We start from the raw sequence: 19,953 nt of genomic DNA, 5'->3' as shown, positions 1-19,953 counted from the left end.
CTGGCTGTCTCTATCTCTGTCGAATAAATAAATAAAATCTTAAAAGAAAAAAAAAAACATAACAGTAGCCTAGATCTCTGGAAAGGAAAAAGTAGAGTTAAAGTGTCTAAGGTCCTTATATTTGGGGGAAGGAGGATAAGGAGATTGACTTCTTGATAAATAAATATGTTTGATAAATAAATATGTTTGATAAATAAATATGTTTGATAAATAAATATGTTAAAATTGTGAGAGTAATCAACAAAAGGACAGAAAGAGAGTATATAACTTCTAAAATAGTTGTAGAAAAATTTAAATAAGAGACACTCAATGAAAGCGGGAATCCAAGTACCGTTTCAGGATAGTTAGACTGCAGGGGATACACACAGGAGATGAGATCAATGATACCAGCAAGAGCAAAGATTATGGAGGGTCCTGGCTGAGGAGTTGAACCGCTAAGCAATGAAGAGTCAGTGAAGACTTTTCGTGTAGGCAAGACTGACTTGATCAAATTTGTTTTAAGAAACAACACTCTAACCAGAGTGTGGATATAGACCAAGTTTTACACACACACAGACACACACATGCGTGTGCACACACATATATATGTAACTGCACAAAGATAACCAGAAATCTCAACTTTTGCCAGTTGGTGAATACAAATGTCACCTGTCAACATTCACGACTATATCCTGGTAGCTTAAAATCCAGAATTTTTGCAAGCAAACAAAAAGTGGGAGCTTTAGGCCATGGCTAGCCAAGCCAGAAATCTGCACGCTCAGGGCTCAATCATTCATGGAAGTTCTACTCCACAGTGGGCACGGACTTCCATCATTGCCATGAGCCATTGTTCGTGGAGTTGAAATGCTGCTGCTTTGGCTTGGTGCTTGAAATTAAAGTTATGTGTTGTGAAATAGGGAGAATGCTCATTCTATGCTATGCTCCGTTGGAGAGGTCCTGCAGTGGAATTGCTTGAGCTGTTGGTCCTATCCTTCTTTTACCTACTGCCACAGACATCCACGCAAGGACTCCATAACCTCAGGACCTAATGTCTCCACAAAAGCCATACCCCTGTTGAAACTCCATTCCTGTGGATGTTATCCCCACCATAACCCCTAGAAACCAGTGAAGCAGGAACTCAGCTATGCCACATGCTGGTAGAGCTAGAATTCAGCTATAGCCTGAAGGCCATGAAACTTAGACACTGCATTGCACTCAAGGCAGAAAGTCCATGTCTTCACTCCTTGGAAGTAAGAAAGAGATTCTACTGAGAAATGCTCAGGGAAGAGAGGAGGGGAGCCACAGCAAGGTGGATGGAGCCTCGTGAGATCAACGATCTAACTCTTCCAATTCAAACTCAGAAACCATGTCCGCCAGGATGTACACCTGCCACTGGAGCGGTTGGTCTGGTCTCAGTCACTGTCCTGTACCTAGAACCAGAACTCTTCTCCATTACTTACGACCTACTGTTAGAGCTGGTTTATGTACTCAACAACTTTTCCCATTTATATAGGGAGTTTTCCCTTCCTTCCAGTCTCCTTCTCTATCACCGGCTTCTGTTAGGATCACGCCTCCCATCAGCCATATTTGTATATCTCTAGAAAGAGTTCAGGGCTTCTCTCCAGGGGTTCCTCAGGCCTTGTGTAAATCACTAGATGTGAATGGATACAAAGAGAGGATTTGCCCAACCTTTCTCAGGAACACCTGAGCCCCAGTTCATATCCAACCATGACATTTGGAGACATTTATATCATTTTAAAGCAGTTTTTAAAACACTTTTCAAAAGCAAATTTTTCTTGGGGCACCTTGGTGGTTCAGTCAGTTAAGCACCTGACTCTTGGTTTTAGCTCAGGTCATGATCTCAGGGTTGTGGGATATAGAGGCCTGAGTCCAGCTCCATGCTTGGCATGGAGCCTGCTTAGGAACCTCTCTCTCTCCCCCTCTCTCTCTAAAAAAAAAAAAAAAGTATATATTTATTTTTTTAAATTAATTAAAATGTTAAATAAATTACATTTTTAAATTTATAAAATGATTCTATTGAATTGCAACTAGATTATATATAATGTACACATATACTTATATACCTATATACACTGCATAAATTATAAGTGTATCATTGATGAATATGTCACAAAGTACATTCCTATAACTAGTCCTAATCAAGAAACAGCACATTATCAGCACTAAAGTATATTTTTAAACAAGGAGGACTCGGAGAAGGAGATGAGGAGAAGAAGAAGAAGAAAGGAAGAGCCTGAGATCACCCCAGGGTCTGGCTCAGATGACTGAGCAGAGCCGTTCAGTGAAATAAAAATCACAGGAGGAAAAGCAAGACTGGAGGAGAAAACTATTCATATGATTTTAAACGTATTAAGTTGGAGATGCCCGTGGAACTCCTAGGAGACTCTCTCTAGTACCCAGGTGTACTTATGGTATGAGACCTCCAGGGAAAGGTCGGAGATGACAGATGATAGATAGATGGATGGATGATAGATGATAGATAGATAGATAGATAGATAGATAGATAGATAGATAGATAGATAGATGATAGATTTGATTTATTCTCTGAAACAAGAACTGGGAACCATGCTATGAATTTTTGTGCTTCTCCTAGATTCAAGAGAGAAAATTTTAATACCAAAGTGTTGACCTTCTTGGGATATTTTAATGTTTTAGGCAATTTGCTTAACCTCTCTGTTTTTAGTCTTCTCATCTGTAAAATGGGGATAATAGCAGTACCTACTTTATAGAGTTCTTGTGAGTAAATACTGAGTATTTCATTAGTAAATAAGTATAAAATGTGTGGAACAGTGCTTGAGATGTAGGAAACACGGAGTAAATGTTGGCTATTCCCACTTATGGGGACAACAGGTCTAAATATTTGAAATGAAGACGATTCTCAATATTGGGACACAAAATTTCTTACTACAGACCAAACGTTAGGAAAGAAAACAGATGGGTCCAGACAGTAGCCTCCTTAAATTGAAGGAAAAGAGGTCCAGCTCTGGTCCCTGTGTTTTGGAGTCTTGCACAACACACACACACACACACCCCACAATTTATTTAAAAACACATGGATGCCTCCGTCACTCTGGATCTAGAACTGTTGAAATTACTCCTAATATGTCTGAAGAAAGGCTAAAAAAGGAGCAACAATTGATAGCACTAAACAAATATGAATGCTGATAAAGATACACAAGGAATGAATCGTGGAACTTCACATCAAAAACTAGGGATGTGCTGTATGGTGACTAACATAATATAATAAAAAATATTATTATTTAAAAAAAAGAACTTTGGCATGATATTATTAAAATAATAATATTATATTTTGATATGTTACTAACAAAAGCACATTTCCAGAATTTAATAGGTATCTTCTGGGTATAGTAGAGATGATCTTGAAATTTGATTATAGAATGGACAAACATGTACAATGGGTAAAAAAAAAAAAAGTAATGACAAGATGAATAATCACTTCTGAGATAGAGTTCAAAATGAGATTAGCAATATAATGGGTAATAACATGAGAGAAGAAATTACATATAAAATTTCAAAAAAGTAAACATTACTCTGTTCAACTAGATCGTACAGGAACGAGAGACCCATTGAACAACAGACTTTTTCCCTTTCTTACAGTAAAATACACATAATATAAATTTTACCATCTTAACCATTTTTTAGTGTATATTCAGTGATATTAAATACATTCACTTGGCTGGGCAACCTTCACCATTATCCAGCCCTATAACTCTTTTCATCTTGTAAAACTGAAACTCTATACCTATTAAACAATAAATCCTTATTTGCCCTTCTGTATGACCCTCGGAAACCACCATTACACTTTCTGTCTCTAGGATTTTGACTACTCATTGTACCTCATGTAAGTAGAATCTCACAGTATTTGCCTTTTTGTGTCTGACTTCTTTCACTTTGCATAATATCAAGTTTTATCCATGTTGTAGCATACTACAGAATTTCCTTACTGTTCAAGACTGCATAATATTCCATTATTATATATGTATAATATATGTATATACCACATTTTGTTTACTCTTTCATCTGTTGATGGACACATGGGTCACTCTCATATTTGAGCTACTGCGAATAATGCTGCCATGAACATGAGTGTACAACTATCTCTTCTAGACCCTGCTTTCAGTGCTTCTGAGTATAAACCCAGGAGTAGAATTGCTGGATTATATGGTAATTCTATTTTTAATTTTTTGAGAAACCTCCATGTTGTCTTCTTCAAGAGCTGTATCATTTTATATTCCCATCAACAGTGTACAAGGGTTCCAATTTCACCACATCCTTGCCAACACTTGTTATTTTTTGTTGCTGTTATCGTTTTTTGATAGTAGCCAGCCTAATGGGTGTGAGGTGGCATCTCATCGTAGTTTTGATTTGCATTTCCCTAGTAATTTGTGATGTGGACATCTTTTTCATGTGCTTATTAGCCATTCATATACGCTCTTTGGAAAAATGTCTATTCAAGTCCTTTCCTAACTTTCTTTTTTTTATTATTATTTTACTTATTTATTTCAATAATCTCTACAGCCTGCATGGGGCTTGAACTCTCCGCCACGAAATCAAAGAGTTGCACACTTTTCGAACTGAGCCAGCCAGGCACCCCCGTTTCCTAACTTTTGAATCAGCTTGTTTTTTGTGGTTGTTAAGTTTTAGGAGTTCTATTTATATTCAGAATATTAATCCCTTATCAGATATATGATTTACAAATATTTTCTCCCATTCTGTGGGTTACCTTTCTATTTCTTTTTCTTACCTAATTGCTCTAAGACTTCCAGGACTATATTGAATAGAACTGGTGAAATTAGGCATCCTTGCCTTGTTCCTAGTCTTGGAGGAAAAGCTTTCAGTGTTCTGTCATTGAGCGTGATGCTTGCTGTGATTTTTTCATTATGGCTTTTATTACCTTGAAGTTTCTCCCTTCTATTCCTAGCGTGTTGAGTGTTTTTATCACGAAAAGGTGTTGCATTTTGTCAAATGCATCAACTGAGATGATTATGTGGATATTTCCCTTTATCGTGTCGATGTTGAGTATTACAGTGATCAGTTTTCATAGGTTGAATCATCCTTGTATTTCAGGGATAAATCCCACTTGGTCGTGGTGTATAATCCTTTAATACGATGCTGAATTCTGTTTGCTAGTATTTTGTTGAGAATTTTTGCATACGAGATATTGGTCTATCGTTTTTGTTTTTTTTATTTTTGGTTTGGTTTGTTGTTTTGTTTTGTTTTGTTTTGTTTTGTTTTGTTTTGTTTTGTTTTAAAGGCATGGGCCGGGGTCAGATCAATGCCTTTAGGCTTTTCTTTTTTAAGATCTTATTTATTTATTTATTTATTTATTTATTTATTTATTTATTTGACAGAGAGAGAGACAGCCAGTGAGAGAGGGAACACAAGCAGGGGGAGTGGGAGAGGAAGGAGCAGGCTCCCAGTAGAGGAGCCTGATACGGGGCTCGATCCCAGAACACCGGGATCACACCCTGAGCTGAAGGCAGACGCTTAACAACTGAGCCACCCAGGCGCCCCTATAGTTTTCTTTTCTTGTAGTGTCTTTGTCTGGGTTGGTATCAGGGTCATTCTAGACTCATAAATGAGTTAAATTTTTTGGAAGTGTTTGAGCAGGAATAATGTTAATTCTATAATTTTTTGTGGAATTCCTCAATGAACCCATCAGGTCCAGAACTTTTCTTCATTGGGAGATTTTTGATTATTGATTCAATCTCCTTACTATAATAGATACATCCAGATTTTTCTATTTCTTCATGATGTAGTCTTGGTAGGTTTTCTGTTTCTAGAAATCTGTCTGTTTCATCTAGGCTACCCAATTTTTTGACATGCAGTTGTTCATAGTACTCTCCTATGATCCTTTTTATCTCTGTAGAATCAGCAGTAATGTCCCCACTTTCATTTCTGATTTTAGTAATTTGAGTTTTTCTCTTTTTTTCTTAGTCCATATAGCTAAAGATTTGTCTTTTTTGTTAATCTTTTCAAATAACCAACTTCTTTTTTTTTTAAAGATTATTTATTTATTCGACAGAGATAGAGACAGCCAGCGAGAGAGGGAACACAAGCAGGGGGAGTGGGAGAGGAAGAAGCAGGCTCATAGCAGAGGAGCCTGATGTGGGGCTCGATCCCACAACGCCGGGATCACGCCCTGAGCCGAAGGCAGACGCCCAACCGCTGTGCCACCCAGGCGCCCCATCAAATAACCAACTTCTGATTTCGCTGATATTCTCTATTTCATTTATCTCTGCTTTAATCTTTATTGTTTTCTTACTTCTGCTTGTTTTGGGTTTAGTTCATTCTTCTTTTTCTAGTTCCTTAAGTTGTAAAGTTATGTTGTTGATTTGAGATCCTTCCTGTTCTTTTTTTTTTAAGATTTATTTATTTATTTTTAGAGAGAGACAGAGAGAGAGAGAGCGTGAGCAGGGGGAGGGGCAGAGGGAGAGTATCTTTCAAGCAGACTCCCCACTGAATGAGGAGCCCAATGCAGGGCTCTATCCCACAACCCACAAGATCATGACCTGAGCTGAAACCAAGAGTTGGACACTTAACCGACTAAGCCACTTAGACACACCGTGATCCTTCCTGTTTTTAACGTAAGCATTTGTAACTATAAATTTTCCCCTTTGCTCTGTTTTTGCTATGTCTCATAAGTTTCAACATATTGCATTTTTGTTTTCACTCAACTCTGAGTATTTTCTAATTTCCCTTGTGATTTCTTCTTTGAGCCATTGGTTATTTGGAAAATGTATTGTTTAATTTCCACAATTTTGAGAATTTTTGTTTTAGTTTTTTCTTTATTTTCACCTTATCTCATGGTGGTCAGGGAGAGAGTTTTTTGATATCTAGCTTTTAAAATCTATTGAAATTTAATGTATGACTTAACATATGGTCTGTCCTGGAAAATGCTCCACGAGCACTTGAGAAGAATGTGTATGCTGTCGATGGCTAGAGTGCTCTGTATACATCTGTCCGATCTAGTTGGTGGATTGTGTTGTTTAAGCCTTCTACTTCCTTACTTATCTCCTGTCTGGTTGCTCTATCCATTACTGAGAGTGGGATATTGAAGTCTCCAGTTATTATTGTAGAACTGTCTATTTCTCCCTTCGATTCTGCATCATATATTTTGATCATCTGTCACTATGTGTGAAAAGTTTTTATAGGCACACCTCATAGATATTGCAGCTAAGGTTCCAGACCACCACAATATAGCAAATATCACATTAAAGTGAGTCAAATGAATTTTTTGGTTTCCCAGTGCGTATAAAAGTTATATTTCGTGGTGCCTGGGTGGCTCAGTCAGTTAAGTGTCAGACTCTTGATTTCAGCTGAGGCCATGATCTCAAGGTTGTGGGATCGAGCCCCACACTGGGCTCTAAACTCAGGGCAGAGTTTGCTTGAGATTCTCTCTCCCTCTCCCCCTCCTGCTCGTACTCTCTCTCTAAAATAAATAAATAAATCTTTTAAAAAATATTTTATTGCTAAAAAAAAATGCTATCTATCATCTGGGCTTGGGGAAAAAAAATCACTGATGGACTTGCTCGGTGCAGGGTTACCACAAGTCTTCAATCTGTAAAAACACAGTATCTGTGAAGTGCAGTAAAGCAAAGTGCACTAAAGTGAGGTATGCCTGTAATCGTTATATCTTCTTACCACATTAAACCATTCACTACCATCTATTATCCTTCTTTGCCTCTTGCAAACTTATTTTATTTTTTTAAAGATTTCATTTATTTATTTATTTATTTATTTATTTATTTATTTATTTGACAGAGAGAGAGAGACAGCCAGCGAGAGAGGGAACACAAGCAGGGGGAGTGGGAGAGGAAGAAGCGACTCCCAGCGGAGGAGCCTGATGTGGGGCTCGATCCCATAACGCCGGGATCACGCCCTGAGCCGAAGGCAGACGCTTAACGACTGCGCCACCCAGGCGCCCCAAACTTATTTTATTTAAATAATATGCTATCTGATATTAGTATAGCCATTCCTGCTCTATTTTGGTTGTCATCGCATGGAATCATTTCCCATCCTTTCACTTTCAAACTGTTTGTGCCTTTGGATCTCAACTGAGTCTCTTGTAGACACCATATCATTGAGTCATGTGTTTTTATCCATTCTACCAAGCTCTGTCTTTTGATTGGAGTTTCATCTCTTCCCATTTAAAGCAATGACTGCTAACGAGTCTCACTTATGTCACTGTGCTATTTGTTTTCTAAGTGCCTTTTAGCTTTTCGGTCCCTCGTTTCCGGCATTCCTGTGCTCTTTTGCGTTAGATGATTTTTTTAGCGAAATATTTAGATTTCTTTTTCATTTCCTTTTGTGTACATTCTAGAGCTATTTTCTTTGTGGTTACCATGGGGATTACATTTAACATCCTAAAGTTTTAACACTCTAATTTGTATTTATACCAACTTGACTTCAATAACATACAAAAACTGCTCCTTTACGGCTCTATCCCCACCCCTTTTGGTTGTTGATGTCACAAAATTGTATTTTTATACATTATGTGTCCCAAAACATAAACTAATAAATGCATTAGTACCCTAAATTATGTAAAAAACAAAATTTGGAGTTACAAACCAAAGTTACAGTAATACAAGATTTACATTAATAATTCTTTTCTTTAAATGTATTAGTGTTTTGGGGCACCCAGGTGGCTCAGTCAGTTGAGCATCCAACTCCTGGTTTCGGCTCAGATCATGATCTCAGTGTCATGGGATCAAGCCCCGCCTAGGGCTCCATGCTCAGTACAGAGTCTACTTGAGATTCTCTCTCTCCCTTTGCCCCTCCCCCTGCTCTCTCTCTCTCTCTCAAATAAATAAAAATCTTTAAAAAAATAAATGTATTAGTGTTTTAAATTATGTAGAAAATTAATAAAAATATAATTACAAACCATTGTAACAATAATACTAGGGCTTATAATTGCCTATGTATTTATATTTTCTGGGATCTTTATTTCTTCATACAACTTTAAATAAATTACCGTCTACTGTGTCTTTTCATTTCACCTTGCAGGACTCCACCTGTCTTGCAGGACAGGCCTAGTGGCCACCAACACCCTCAGCTTTTGTTTATCTGAGAATCTCTTAATTTCTCCCTCATTCTTGAAGGACAATTTTGCCAATATAGGATTCTTGATTGACAGGTTTTTTTCTTTTAGCCCTTGAATATTATGAGCCACTTTACAGCCTCCAAATTTTCTGCAAAATCTGCGGATAATCTTATTGACAATTCTTTGTATATGATGATTTCTATCTCTCTCACTGCTTTCAAGATTGTGTCTTTTGAATGTTTGATTATAATGTGCCTTGGTGTGGGTCTCCTTGAATTCATTTTACAAGGATTCATTGAACTTCCTGGATATTATATTCATGTCCTTCAGCAAATTTGGGGCCTTTTCAGCCATTATTTCTTCAAATACTCTCTCTGCCCCTTTCTCTCTCTCTCTACTCCTTCTAGGACTCCCAGGATGCATATGTTGGTCCACCTGATTATATCCCACAGATCCCTGAATTTCTGTTCACTTTTCTTTCATCTCTCTACTCTGTTTCTCAGCCTCAATAGTTTCCACCGTCTTATCCTCAAGTTTTTAGTTCTTTTTTCTGCCTCTCACATCTTCCTTTGAATCCCTCTAGTGGATTGTTCATTTCAGTTAGTCTACTTTTCATCTCCAGAATTTCTTTTGGGTTTCTTTTAGGACTTCTATCTCTTTATTGATATTTCGTTTGTTCATACATCATTTTCTTCACATTCCCCACATATTTCTTTAGTTCTTTGAGCATCTTTAAGACTGGTGTTTTAAAGTCTTTGTCTAGTACATCTGCCATTAGGTGTTTTTCAGGGACAGTTTGTGGGGGCTTCTTTCTTTCTCGGAATGGGCTACGCTTTGCTGTTTCTTTGTATGCTTTGGCACTTTTTGTTGAACACAGGAAATTTGAATCTAATATTGTGGTAACTCAGGAAATCAGGTTCTCCCTCGTCCCAGGGTTTGCTGGGTTTTATTATTGTTTTTGTTTACTGTGGGTTTTGTTCGTTCATTCATTTGTTTGTTTGTTTTAGGCTGTCTCAGTGCTGAGGATCAGAATGAGGTGTAAGCGTAATGTCTTCTTAGGTTTTTACTGAGCCTTTCCCTGGGCGAGTGTGGTCACTTTCTAATTTTGTCTGTAAATGCAGTTGCTTTTGAATGTTCTAATCTTTAGTGTCTGGCTCCCAAAAAGGTACACGCAAAAAGTGAAGGAGGAAAAAGGGACTCTGGCCCTATAAATCCCCTGCAAACCACTTCAGCAGAGAAGATGTGTTTTCAACAAGGGTAGGGCGGAAGGGGGCAGGGGGCAGGTGCAACAAAAATAGTTGCCCATTTCTTCTTTGTCTGCACCTCTTTGAGCAGAAGCAACAATTAGTGATCAAAGCACAGATCCCATATATTTGGACGACAGGGTCATTGTTGCACACCTTATCTCCCATGTACTGTGGGCAACTTGCTCCAGGAATATGTGCACAGCTGTCTGCCATGTAGCTGAGGGGTAGGGGTCAGTGCTATTGTACTACGAGCTGAAAGTGACCAAAATTAACCATAATTTACCATCCTAAATTTTCCCCAGAAGTTGCAAGCCTTCAATAGACTCCAGAGTTCCAAAACTGTTACATCAGACAGATTTTGCCAGTGCAATTGTCCTCTCAGAGGGGAGACAGATTCCTGGCGATTCTTCCTCTGCCATCTTCTCAGAATCCTCAAGCTTGTATTATAGATATTGGGAACTCCAAGAAAAGGGAAATAATAATTATCAAAAATAATTATCACAGAGTGAAAAGCTTCTGCACAGCAAAGGAAAAAATCAACAAAACAAAAAGACAACCTATTGAATGGGTGATACTGAATAATACTGAAGATATTTGCAAGTGACATATTTGATGAGGGGTTAATATCCAAAATATATAAAGAACTTCTGCAACTCAACACCAAAAACCAAATAATCTGATTAAAAATAGTCAGCTTTGCCTGTGCTTTATGTAAAATTAGAATCATACAGACTGTAATTTTTTGCGTCTGGCTCTTTTGCCCAACTTTATAACTATAAGATTCATCCATGTTATTACATGCAGTTAAATCTTTTTCGTTGTTATTTAATATCCCAGATCTAACTATATCATAATTTATTCTACTCTTTTTTTTTTAAAGATTTTATTTTTATTTATTCGACAGAGATAGAGACAGCCAGCGAGAGAGGGAACACAAGCAGGGGGAGTGGGAGAGGAAGAAGCAGGCTCATAGCAGAGGAGCCTGATGTGGGGCTCGATACCGTAACGCTGGGGTCACGCCCTGAGCCAAAGGCAGACGCTTAACCGCTGCACCACCCAGGCGCCCCTCTACTCTTGATTAACATTTGGTTTGCTTCCAATTTGGGACTATCATGCAAAATGCTGCTCTGACTGTGCTACATGCATATCTTTTAGTGGACATATGCATTCATTTCTCTTGGGCATATACCCAGGAGCTGAGTTGTATAATCACGCAGCACATGTTTGTTTAGCTTTAGTGTATGCTGCCAAACAGTTTTCTAAATGTTTATATAAAGTTATACTCCCAATGAGCAATGTATAAGACTTCTGGTTTCTCTACATCTTCAACAACTTGAACTTGTCAGTTTTTTTAATTTTAGCCATTCTAAAATTGTGTAAGTATGAGACGGTATCTCGTTGTAGTCTTAATTTGATTTCACCTGAAAGATAATGACGTCAAACACTTTTACAAACGTTTATTAGCCATTTGGATATCCTCTTTTGTGAACAGCCTGTTCGAGATTTTCGTCTTTTTAAAACTTGAGTTGTCAGTCTTTTTTTAAATTATTGATTTGAAGGGATTCATTATATATTCGTTAAGAGTGCTTTTTCCAAATTATGTATTGCAAATATTCGCTACAAGTCTGTGGTTTGTCTTCACACTTTCTTAATTTTGTCATTTGTTGAAGAGAAGTTTGTAATTATAATGAAGTCAAATTACCATCCTTTCACGCAGCCATGAAAAAGGATGAGATCATGCCATTTGCAACAACATGCGTGAACCTAGCGGGTATTATGCTAAGTGAAATAAGTCAGACTGAGAAAGACAAATACCATATGATTTCACACATGTTTAGAATCTAAAAAAAAAACCCACAAATGAATAAACAAACAAAAAGTACAATCAAATCTATAAATACAGAGAACAAGCGGATGGTTACCAGAGGTAAGGAGGTGGGGGATGAGCAAAAATGGGTGAAAAGGAGCGGGAGACACTGGCTTCCAGTTACGGAATGGGTAAGTCATGGGGAAAAAAGGCACAACGTAGGGAATATAGTCAACGATGCTATAATAGGGTTGCATGGTGACAGATGGTAGCTACATTTGTGAGCAGAGTATAACACATAGACTTGTCGAATCACTATGTTGTACACCTGAAACTAATGTAATATTGTATGTCAACTCAATTCAAATAAAAATTTAAAAAAAAAACAAATTACTGAGGTGCCTGGGTGGCTCCATCAGTTAAGCACCGGACTCTTGGTTTTGGCTCAGGTCGTGATCTCAAGGTACTAGGATTGAGTCCCACATGGGGCCCCATGCTCAGTGGGGAGTCTGCTTGAGATTTTTCTCCCTCTCCCTTTACCCCTCTCCCTACTCACACTCTTTCTTTCTCTGAAATAAATCAATAAATCTTTTTAAAAAAGAGTTATGACTCTTTCACACGTTAGCAAATAGTGCAGAACTGTGAATCTGAGAAGAGGAAAACAAGCATAGTGAGCCCTACAAATTCATCAGCTATCTCCCTGAAGATACACTCTGGACCATAGTGCAGAGTAGAAGATCCCAAGCAGAGTGTGGAAGTCTTGTTTAGTTGAAGAGAACAGAAATGGGGATTCATGGAGCCTGAGGTAGCTGCAATTAGCAGAGCAGAGTTACAAATAAGAGGAACTCTGCAGAAAAAGAGCTCTAGAAGTCTGCTAGGGTGTCCTTCAGTTTATGCTGACATCCAAGCCATGCACACAAAGGTGAACACCAGAAGACAGGGCAAAGAGCACATGAGTAGTTGGCAAGCTGAAAAATCATCAGAGCTCCACAAGGTCGGGAGAATATTTGAGCTCTGACAAACCAGAGTGGAGAGTCCTCATTGAACACTCATGGTATTTACCAAGCTCTCAGGAGGATCATGCATTGGTGGTATGGCTAAATTATCCCTAGGGTAAAGGCTACTCCAAACTAGCCCTGAAGAAACTTATAAGACTCAGAAGGATCCATATAATCTGAAAGTCACTTAGCTACCTTATAAAACAAAACCCAAAGTTTTTAGAGGAAGACACCAACAGTCAATAGCATAACGTTCACAATGCCCAAATCCAATCCAAAAATAGGAGACATGACAAGAAGCAGGAAAATGTGACCTACAATCAAAAGAAAAAAATTAGGGGCACCTCAGTGGCTCAGTTGGTTAAGCGTCTGCCTTCAGCTCAGGTCATGATCCCGGGGTCCTGGGATCGAGTCCCATATCGGGTTCCCTGCTTCTCCTTCTCCCTCTGCCTGCTGCTCCCCCTGCTTGTGCTCTCTCTCTCTGTCAAATAAATAAATAAAATCTTAAAAAAAAAAAAGAAAAAATTATGAAATAGAAACAAAGGTCAGAAATAAGAAAGATGATAGAATTAGCAAACAAGGACTTTAAATAACTGTCATATTTATGTTAAATAGACTCGGTAATTTGGAAGAAAATATGAACATAATGAGAAAAGAAATTAAAGATTGTTAAATAATCAAATGGAATTTCTAGACATGAAAAATATAATGTGAAAAAGGATGGGATTAATAGCCAGTTAGACACTGGATAAAAAAGATCAGTGAAATTGAAGACACACAATAACAACCATTCAAAACAAAAAACAGAGAGGGGGAAAGAGAGATTGGTAAAAATAAACAGACTCGGGGCTCCTGGGTGGCGCAGCGGTTAAGCGTCTGCCTTCGGCTCAGGGCGTGATCCCGGCGTTATGGGATCGAGCCCCACATCAGGCTTCTCCGCTATGAGCCTGCTTCTTCCTCTCCCACTCCCCCTGCTTGTGTTCCCTCTCTCACTGGCTGTCTCTATCTTTGTCAAATAAATAAATAAAATAAAATCTTTAAAAATAAAAAATAAAAAATAAATAAACAGACTCAATAGAACAATTTCATGTGGTTAAATGTATGTGTAATTGGAATCCCAGAAAAATAGGAAAAAAGTACACAAAATGATTTTAAGAAACAATGGCCAAAATTTGTCCCAATACGATGAACACTACAAAGTCATTGATCCAAAAAGCTGAAAGAACTCCAACTAGGAAATTAAATTAAAATATTTTATATTTTATATGACAATAATGTCTTATACAAGATTCAAATACAATGGTCAAACATAACATGTTGAATTTAATTCAATCATTTTTGATAATTTGCTGGCTTTCAGTCCTTAAAAACTACAACTTTACACATATTTTTCTATCCTGTCATTATGAAGGTATATTTGTCTAAGTGGGAGAATGGAACACATTTTATTTAACAATGTGTTGGCTCAGTCAGAAGAGCATGCGACTCTTGATCTCTGGGTTAAGTTTGAGCCTCACATTGGGTGTAGAGATTACCTAATTTATAACTTCTAAATATTTAGATGTAACAGTATGTGAGCCTCTGTTTGATCTTTTGCCCAGCACTCCACAAATGCCAAGGGCCAATGTGAACCCAACACCCCAACCACAACTACATTTCAGAACAAGACTAGTGCTCACTGAGAATGAGGGGTGACAAAGCATGATTTTATGTCAATGTGTCACTGCTAGGCCCAGGTGGTGGCCATGTGCCACATCAACAGCCAGAAAAGCAGGCCTGGGAGAACGCTACAGGTTATTGTTCTGGGAAAGGAGTTGTCGTTCCTGAAGATGGGATGAGTCCAAGGAAGTAGTTTCAGGATCACTGAAGGATAGCTGCCACACAGGGCGAAAAACACTATCCTTCTGGGGCTAGAGGAAAGGGAAATAGATGTCAGGGAAAAACATCAGTTGCAGAGAGAGCACCCTGAGGCCTGAAGACGGAGAGAGAAATTAAGGTGAAACCTAACAGGCTTCCCTACAGAGGCCAAAGGAGCAGGTGGGACCTGGGCTAGAAGTGAGGACTCAGGTGGGAACAGGTAAGGTCACAGAGGCTGCAGAGCTGATCAGGGAGCCCAGGCAGGTGTGTGCAGAGTCAAGAACCTGGACCAGCCCTGGCCAAGGACAGGAGTGGGGTTGGGCTGGGTTCAGAGATCTGGACTGTGATTAAGCTGAGGGAGGGAGTGGGGCCAGTAGAGAAGGGGAGATTGGTTCTTTCTGTGTCGGCAGCAGCTTTTTAGCACCACGTTCAGAGCCCCGCAGCCAAAGGTCCTTGGGCATTCCTGGCCCAGCAAGAGGTAGGGGGAGTCTAGGGCATACTAATTGATAGCTGTTGAAAACAACTGGCAGATGAGTTTTCCCCAGATCCTGGAGAAAGGAGATTTCCAGCATCTAATCAAGGACCAACCAACCTGGGCTCCCTTCTTCTCCATCCTGGGTTGAGGGAGGGTCTTGGGTCAAATTCTTCAAGGTTTGGAATAAGGAAGAGGATCAAGAATCCAAAAGGATTCTTCGTACTGTACAAAGCAGTCTGTTCTCCTTCATCCCTCCAGCTCTTTGCCTCTGGGTCCTCACCCCAGGTTCCACCTTCCCGAGTCGACAGGAAGGAAAGAGGATGATTCCCACACATTGTAACTCCAGACAGAGGCTTTCTTTCCATCAGATCTGACCTCCCAGAGGTAATCAAGTCTCAAGTTATTTTTCCCCAGGTCAGACACAGAAGACTAAGTTAGACATTTCCCAAAGGAAACTGATTACTAAGGGAAAAGTCACATTAAAAGCAAGATAGTACAAGACCACAGGGATGGATAAGGCCATAGGGAATCATTTTTTATTTGGACAGAATCAAATTCAGGCTTAGGAAACTCAGCCGGTCCTAATGTGGGACACCAGATCATTTCTCAGAGACCCAGCCTTGCATGGACCCCAAGGCTGAGCCATTCAACCCACCAGAGCAAAGTGAATTCATGATGTGGGCCAAGGCTGCCTCCGGGCCTTGGCCTGAGATGCTGGCCCCCACTGCATGGGATGAACCAACCTAATCCGCAAAGAAGATCTCTCTAACAATATGGACCTGCCACTGTGCTTTTGGGGTCTCATTTGTGCTTCTGTTTAATTCCTCCAAAAAGCAAGATAGGCTAAGATTTGGCTGGTGTGAGGTCTTAGGTGACACCCTTTCCTTTGTGCTCCCAGGCTTACCAGGTTTCAAATAAATATGGAGGAGACTGAGCAGCCTTCTAGGAAAAAGAGAAAAAAGGCAGCCATGCTCCTAGTTGTAATGCAGACAGGAGTCCAGATTCCAGAGAGGGCAGGTGACAATACTTGGTCCCGGTAAGGGTGTGGGAAAACGGGGACCATTACATACTGTTGATGGGTGTGTAACTGCATGGCATTTTTGGTGGTAATTAGGTAATGTAATTAAATAATTTAAGTACACACACATACTCCTTGACACAGCAATTTCATTGCCAGGAATTTATTCTACAGATTTACAAGTATGCCAAGATTCGTGGACAAGGACACTCATTGCATCATTTATGGCAGAAAACAATGAAAACAAACGCCCATCAACAGTGAACCAATTGAGTAAAATAAATACTCTGCATCTATCAAAAAGAATGAGGTAGATGTACAAGATATAATTAGTATAAAAAGATATAAAGAGATGTACAAAATTACTAAATGAGGGAAGAAACTTGCAGAAGAGTCTTGTAATCCTATCCCATTTGTGGGTTTGTGAAGACTATTAACTATACATATATACGTACTGGAATAGAAAACATCTAGAAAGATCCACACAAGAAAAAATGAACAATGGCTACCACGAGGGGCCCTTTACTTTCTAGTTCACCTTTTTCCCTATGCCTTGAATTTATTTTCAAACGTGTATTGCTTTTAAAATGTAAAAAAGAAAAAAATGTAAAGAAGGAATAAGGGACCGATGAAAGGTAACTTATCGAAAAGAAAAGAAGGAATTTATCAAATGTTGTCATTAGAAGGCAAAATCAGAAATAAGACTCAGTGGCTCGTTGGGGGGCCCTTTCTGACTCAACCGACTTGGCAGCACGAACACGCTGCTCTCACTCATAAGTTCTGACTCCTTGAGAGCCAAGCAGTCCTGCTGTGGGGCCTCCAGTAACATGGCTGAGGAGACGGAAGCCAACTGAAGCCAACTGCTGAGTTGTCAAGGCACCCGAAGGGAAGGCATTGGTGGCCAGTGACCCTGGCAGGGATTTGCACGCATTGACAGAGTCCCAGCTCAGTAGAAGGCAGCGATTCAGGCCGATCCTTGTCCCAGCTAATAGCAGGACAGACCTCCAGCTTGGTTACCACCAAGTCTTGGCACAGGACTCTTGGCACAGTGGAGGTGATGGCAGAATTGTGGGTATCCAGCAACAGAAAAGGGAAGCAATCATCAAGACTGAGTCAAGAATGAATCCAGGTAATACGAGCTTGGAGAATCCCAGAAAAACTGGAGGAAAATCTATCAGTCTGGAATGCCTGAGTGAGTCCTTGAGCATTTTAAGCTAATTATGTCCAGGTTTCGTTCACGCACCTCATATACTGCCTCACGGTGCGCAAGACACAGTAGCAAGCACAGGGGATACAGCCGTGAATAAGGCAAACACAGAATTTATTAAGTTGAATTAGATGAAAACGCAATTGCCAATATTCAACCTTTTGGGATCTACAGAAATGGCACCTTCTCATGGATCAACATCAATACATTCTGGCAAGATAGGGGCGCCTGGGTGGCACAGCGGTTAAGCGTCTGCCTTCGGCTCAGGGCGTGATCCCGGTGTTGTGGGATCGAGCCCCACATCAGGCTCCGCCGCTATGAGCCTGCTTCTTCCTCTCCCACTCCCCCTGCTTGTGTTCCCTCTCTCGCTGGCTGTCTCTATCTCTGTCAAATAAATAAATAAAATCTTTTTTTAAAAAAAATACATTCTGGCAAGATAGAAGAAAAAAACGAATTACCCACTTAACTGCTTGCTTACAATTGTGAAAATAGCTATGAAGGAACAATCAGACCCAACCCAATCATTTGTGTGCTCGCATGCGTGTTGCTGGTCGAGAAGGGCTTCCCTGTACACAGTTACTTCTAACGAAGGGAGGATGAAGAGGAAATAACTTCTTGGAGAGAGAGGGACATCATTCCTGGCAAAGTCAGGTGCAAAGGCCCTGTTGGGAAGGAAACTGGTCTGTTTCAGGGACTGAGAAGGTGACTAAACGCACGGAGAGGGGCAGAGGTGGTAGAGGATGAAGGGATGGAGATGAGAAGATGCTGAGAGGGACGCAGGAGCCAGATCACGGCATATTATCTGTATCCAAAAGATGCCAACATCTAGGGGATATTCGGGCGGCAAGGACTGTTCTAGCCCCTTGTCATCGGCAAGCCTGGAGCTCTAGAGCGAGGTGGCTAGCCTGTGGTTGCGTCAGGATCGGAATCTAGGTCCTTTTGAGGGCTTCCTCCACCCCGTACGCCACGCTGCCAGGGTGGCAGGGGTGCCGCAGGCGGGGGAGGCCAGGGCCTCAAGACGAAGAGGCCAAGGAGGCCGCGCGCTCGCCGGGCGCCCCCAGCCCGGGGCGACAGCCCAGCGCCCAGCAGTCCTGGCGGAAGCGGCGCACCGAGAAGCAGTAGATGAGCGGGTCCAAGCAGCTGTTGAGGCTCAGCAGCGCCAGGCTGAGGGTGTGCAGGACGTCGAGCGTGGAGGCGGCGCGGCAGCCGCCGCCGTCGCCGCCCGTGGCGCCCTCCCGCCCGGCCACCCAGGGCGCCAGCAGCAGGTGGTAGGGCGCCAGGCAGAGGGCGAAGACCAGCAGCAGCCCCAGCACCATGGTCCTGGCCGCGCGCCGGTGCGGGCCGGCGGGGGCCGGGCCGGGGCCCGAGGGCGCCGCGAGCGCCCGCGCCAGGCTCACGTAGGCCGCGAGCACCAGCAGGAAGGCAGCGGCGAAGAAGGCCACGGTGGCGTAGGCCAGGCCGGCGCGCGCCCAGCCGTGCTCCAGGCACCGAGCGGCGCCCCCCGGGCCCGGGCGCAGCGCGTGCGGCGCGGCCAGCGAGGGCGCGGCACAGGCCAGGCCGGCCAGCCAGGCGGCGGCGCAGGCGGCGCGCGCAGGGCCCCGGCGGCGCAGCGCCAGGCGGCCGGGCGTCCTGGGCCGGGGCCCGCGCACCGAGCCGCAGCGGCACAGGCTGATGAGCGCGGCGAAGGCCACGGCCGCGTAGGTGGCCACGTAGTAGGCGGCCCCGGCCGCGCGGCAGGCGGCCTCCGGGAAGGGCCAGTGGGCCGGGCCCAGGTAGTAGGTGAGCCAGAGCGGCAGCGTGAGCGTGAAGAGCACGTCGGCCAGGGCCAGGTTGAGCAGGTAGAGCCGCAGGGCCTGACCCAGGCGCCGGCCGCTGCGGACGAACACCGCCAGCGCCGCCACGTTGGCCGGCAGCCCCAGGCCCAGGGCCAAGGCGTAGGCCGCGGGCACCACGATGAAGCGAGCAGGGTCGTCCCAGGGGCTGCAGCCGCGGACGCCCGGGTCCCCAACACTGCCGTTCATCTCCGACCTTGGACTAGGGAGAGGAAGAGAGGTCACTGCGGACGTTAGCCACAGAAGCAGCCCTCCACGCCAGCTTCGCTCAACCCCAGCCTCCTGTTCCTCAGCCCTTGCTGGGAGGAGATCCTAGCAGCAAGAAGTCGACGTGGGAGAGGATGAGGACGGAGCGGAGGCGGCACCCCCGGGGGGTGAACCCCAGAGTCATCTGAAGTAGAATGGGCTTGCTGACAAGCTGCGGGGAAATGAGGAAGAGGCTAGAGTC

The 19,953-nt window shown here is 42.1% G+C and overlaps 1 protein-coding gene across 1 annotated transcript; it reads right to left on the bottom strand.

The window, feature by feature from the left end:
* Nucleotides 1-18,298: 18,298 nt before the first annotated feature.
* On the bottom strand, nt 18,299-19,707 carry LOC123782419 (platelet-activating factor receptor-like). Its single transcript, XM_045782623.2, has one exon. The coding sequence runs from the start codon at nt 19,692-19,694 to the stop codon at nt 18,687-18,689; it is 1,008 nt and encodes a 335-aa protein (XP_045638579.1). The 5' UTR covers nt 19,695-19,707; the 3' UTR covers nt 18,299-18,686.
* Between the last annotated feature and the right edge of the window lie 246 nt (nt 19,708-19,953).

The sequence above is a fragment of the Ursus americanus genome, chromosome 33 (assembly GCF_024610735.1).
Source record: "Ursus americanus isolate L20-20 chromosome 33, mUrsAme1.1.p, whole genome shotgun sequence".
Taxonomy (NCBI): domain Eukaryota; kingdom Metazoa; phylum Chordata; class Mammalia; order Carnivora; family Ursidae; genus Ursus; species Ursus americanus.
Note: the sequence above shows the minus strand (reverse complement) of the source record. Positions and strands in the feature narration are given on the sequence as shown.

Bases quoted from the DNA above. Each gene is read 5' to 3' on its own strand.
- LOC123782419 (XM_045782623.2), bottom strand. From the start codon at position 19,694: ATGAACGGCAGTGTTGGGGACCCGGGCGTCCGCGGCTGCAGCCCCTGG.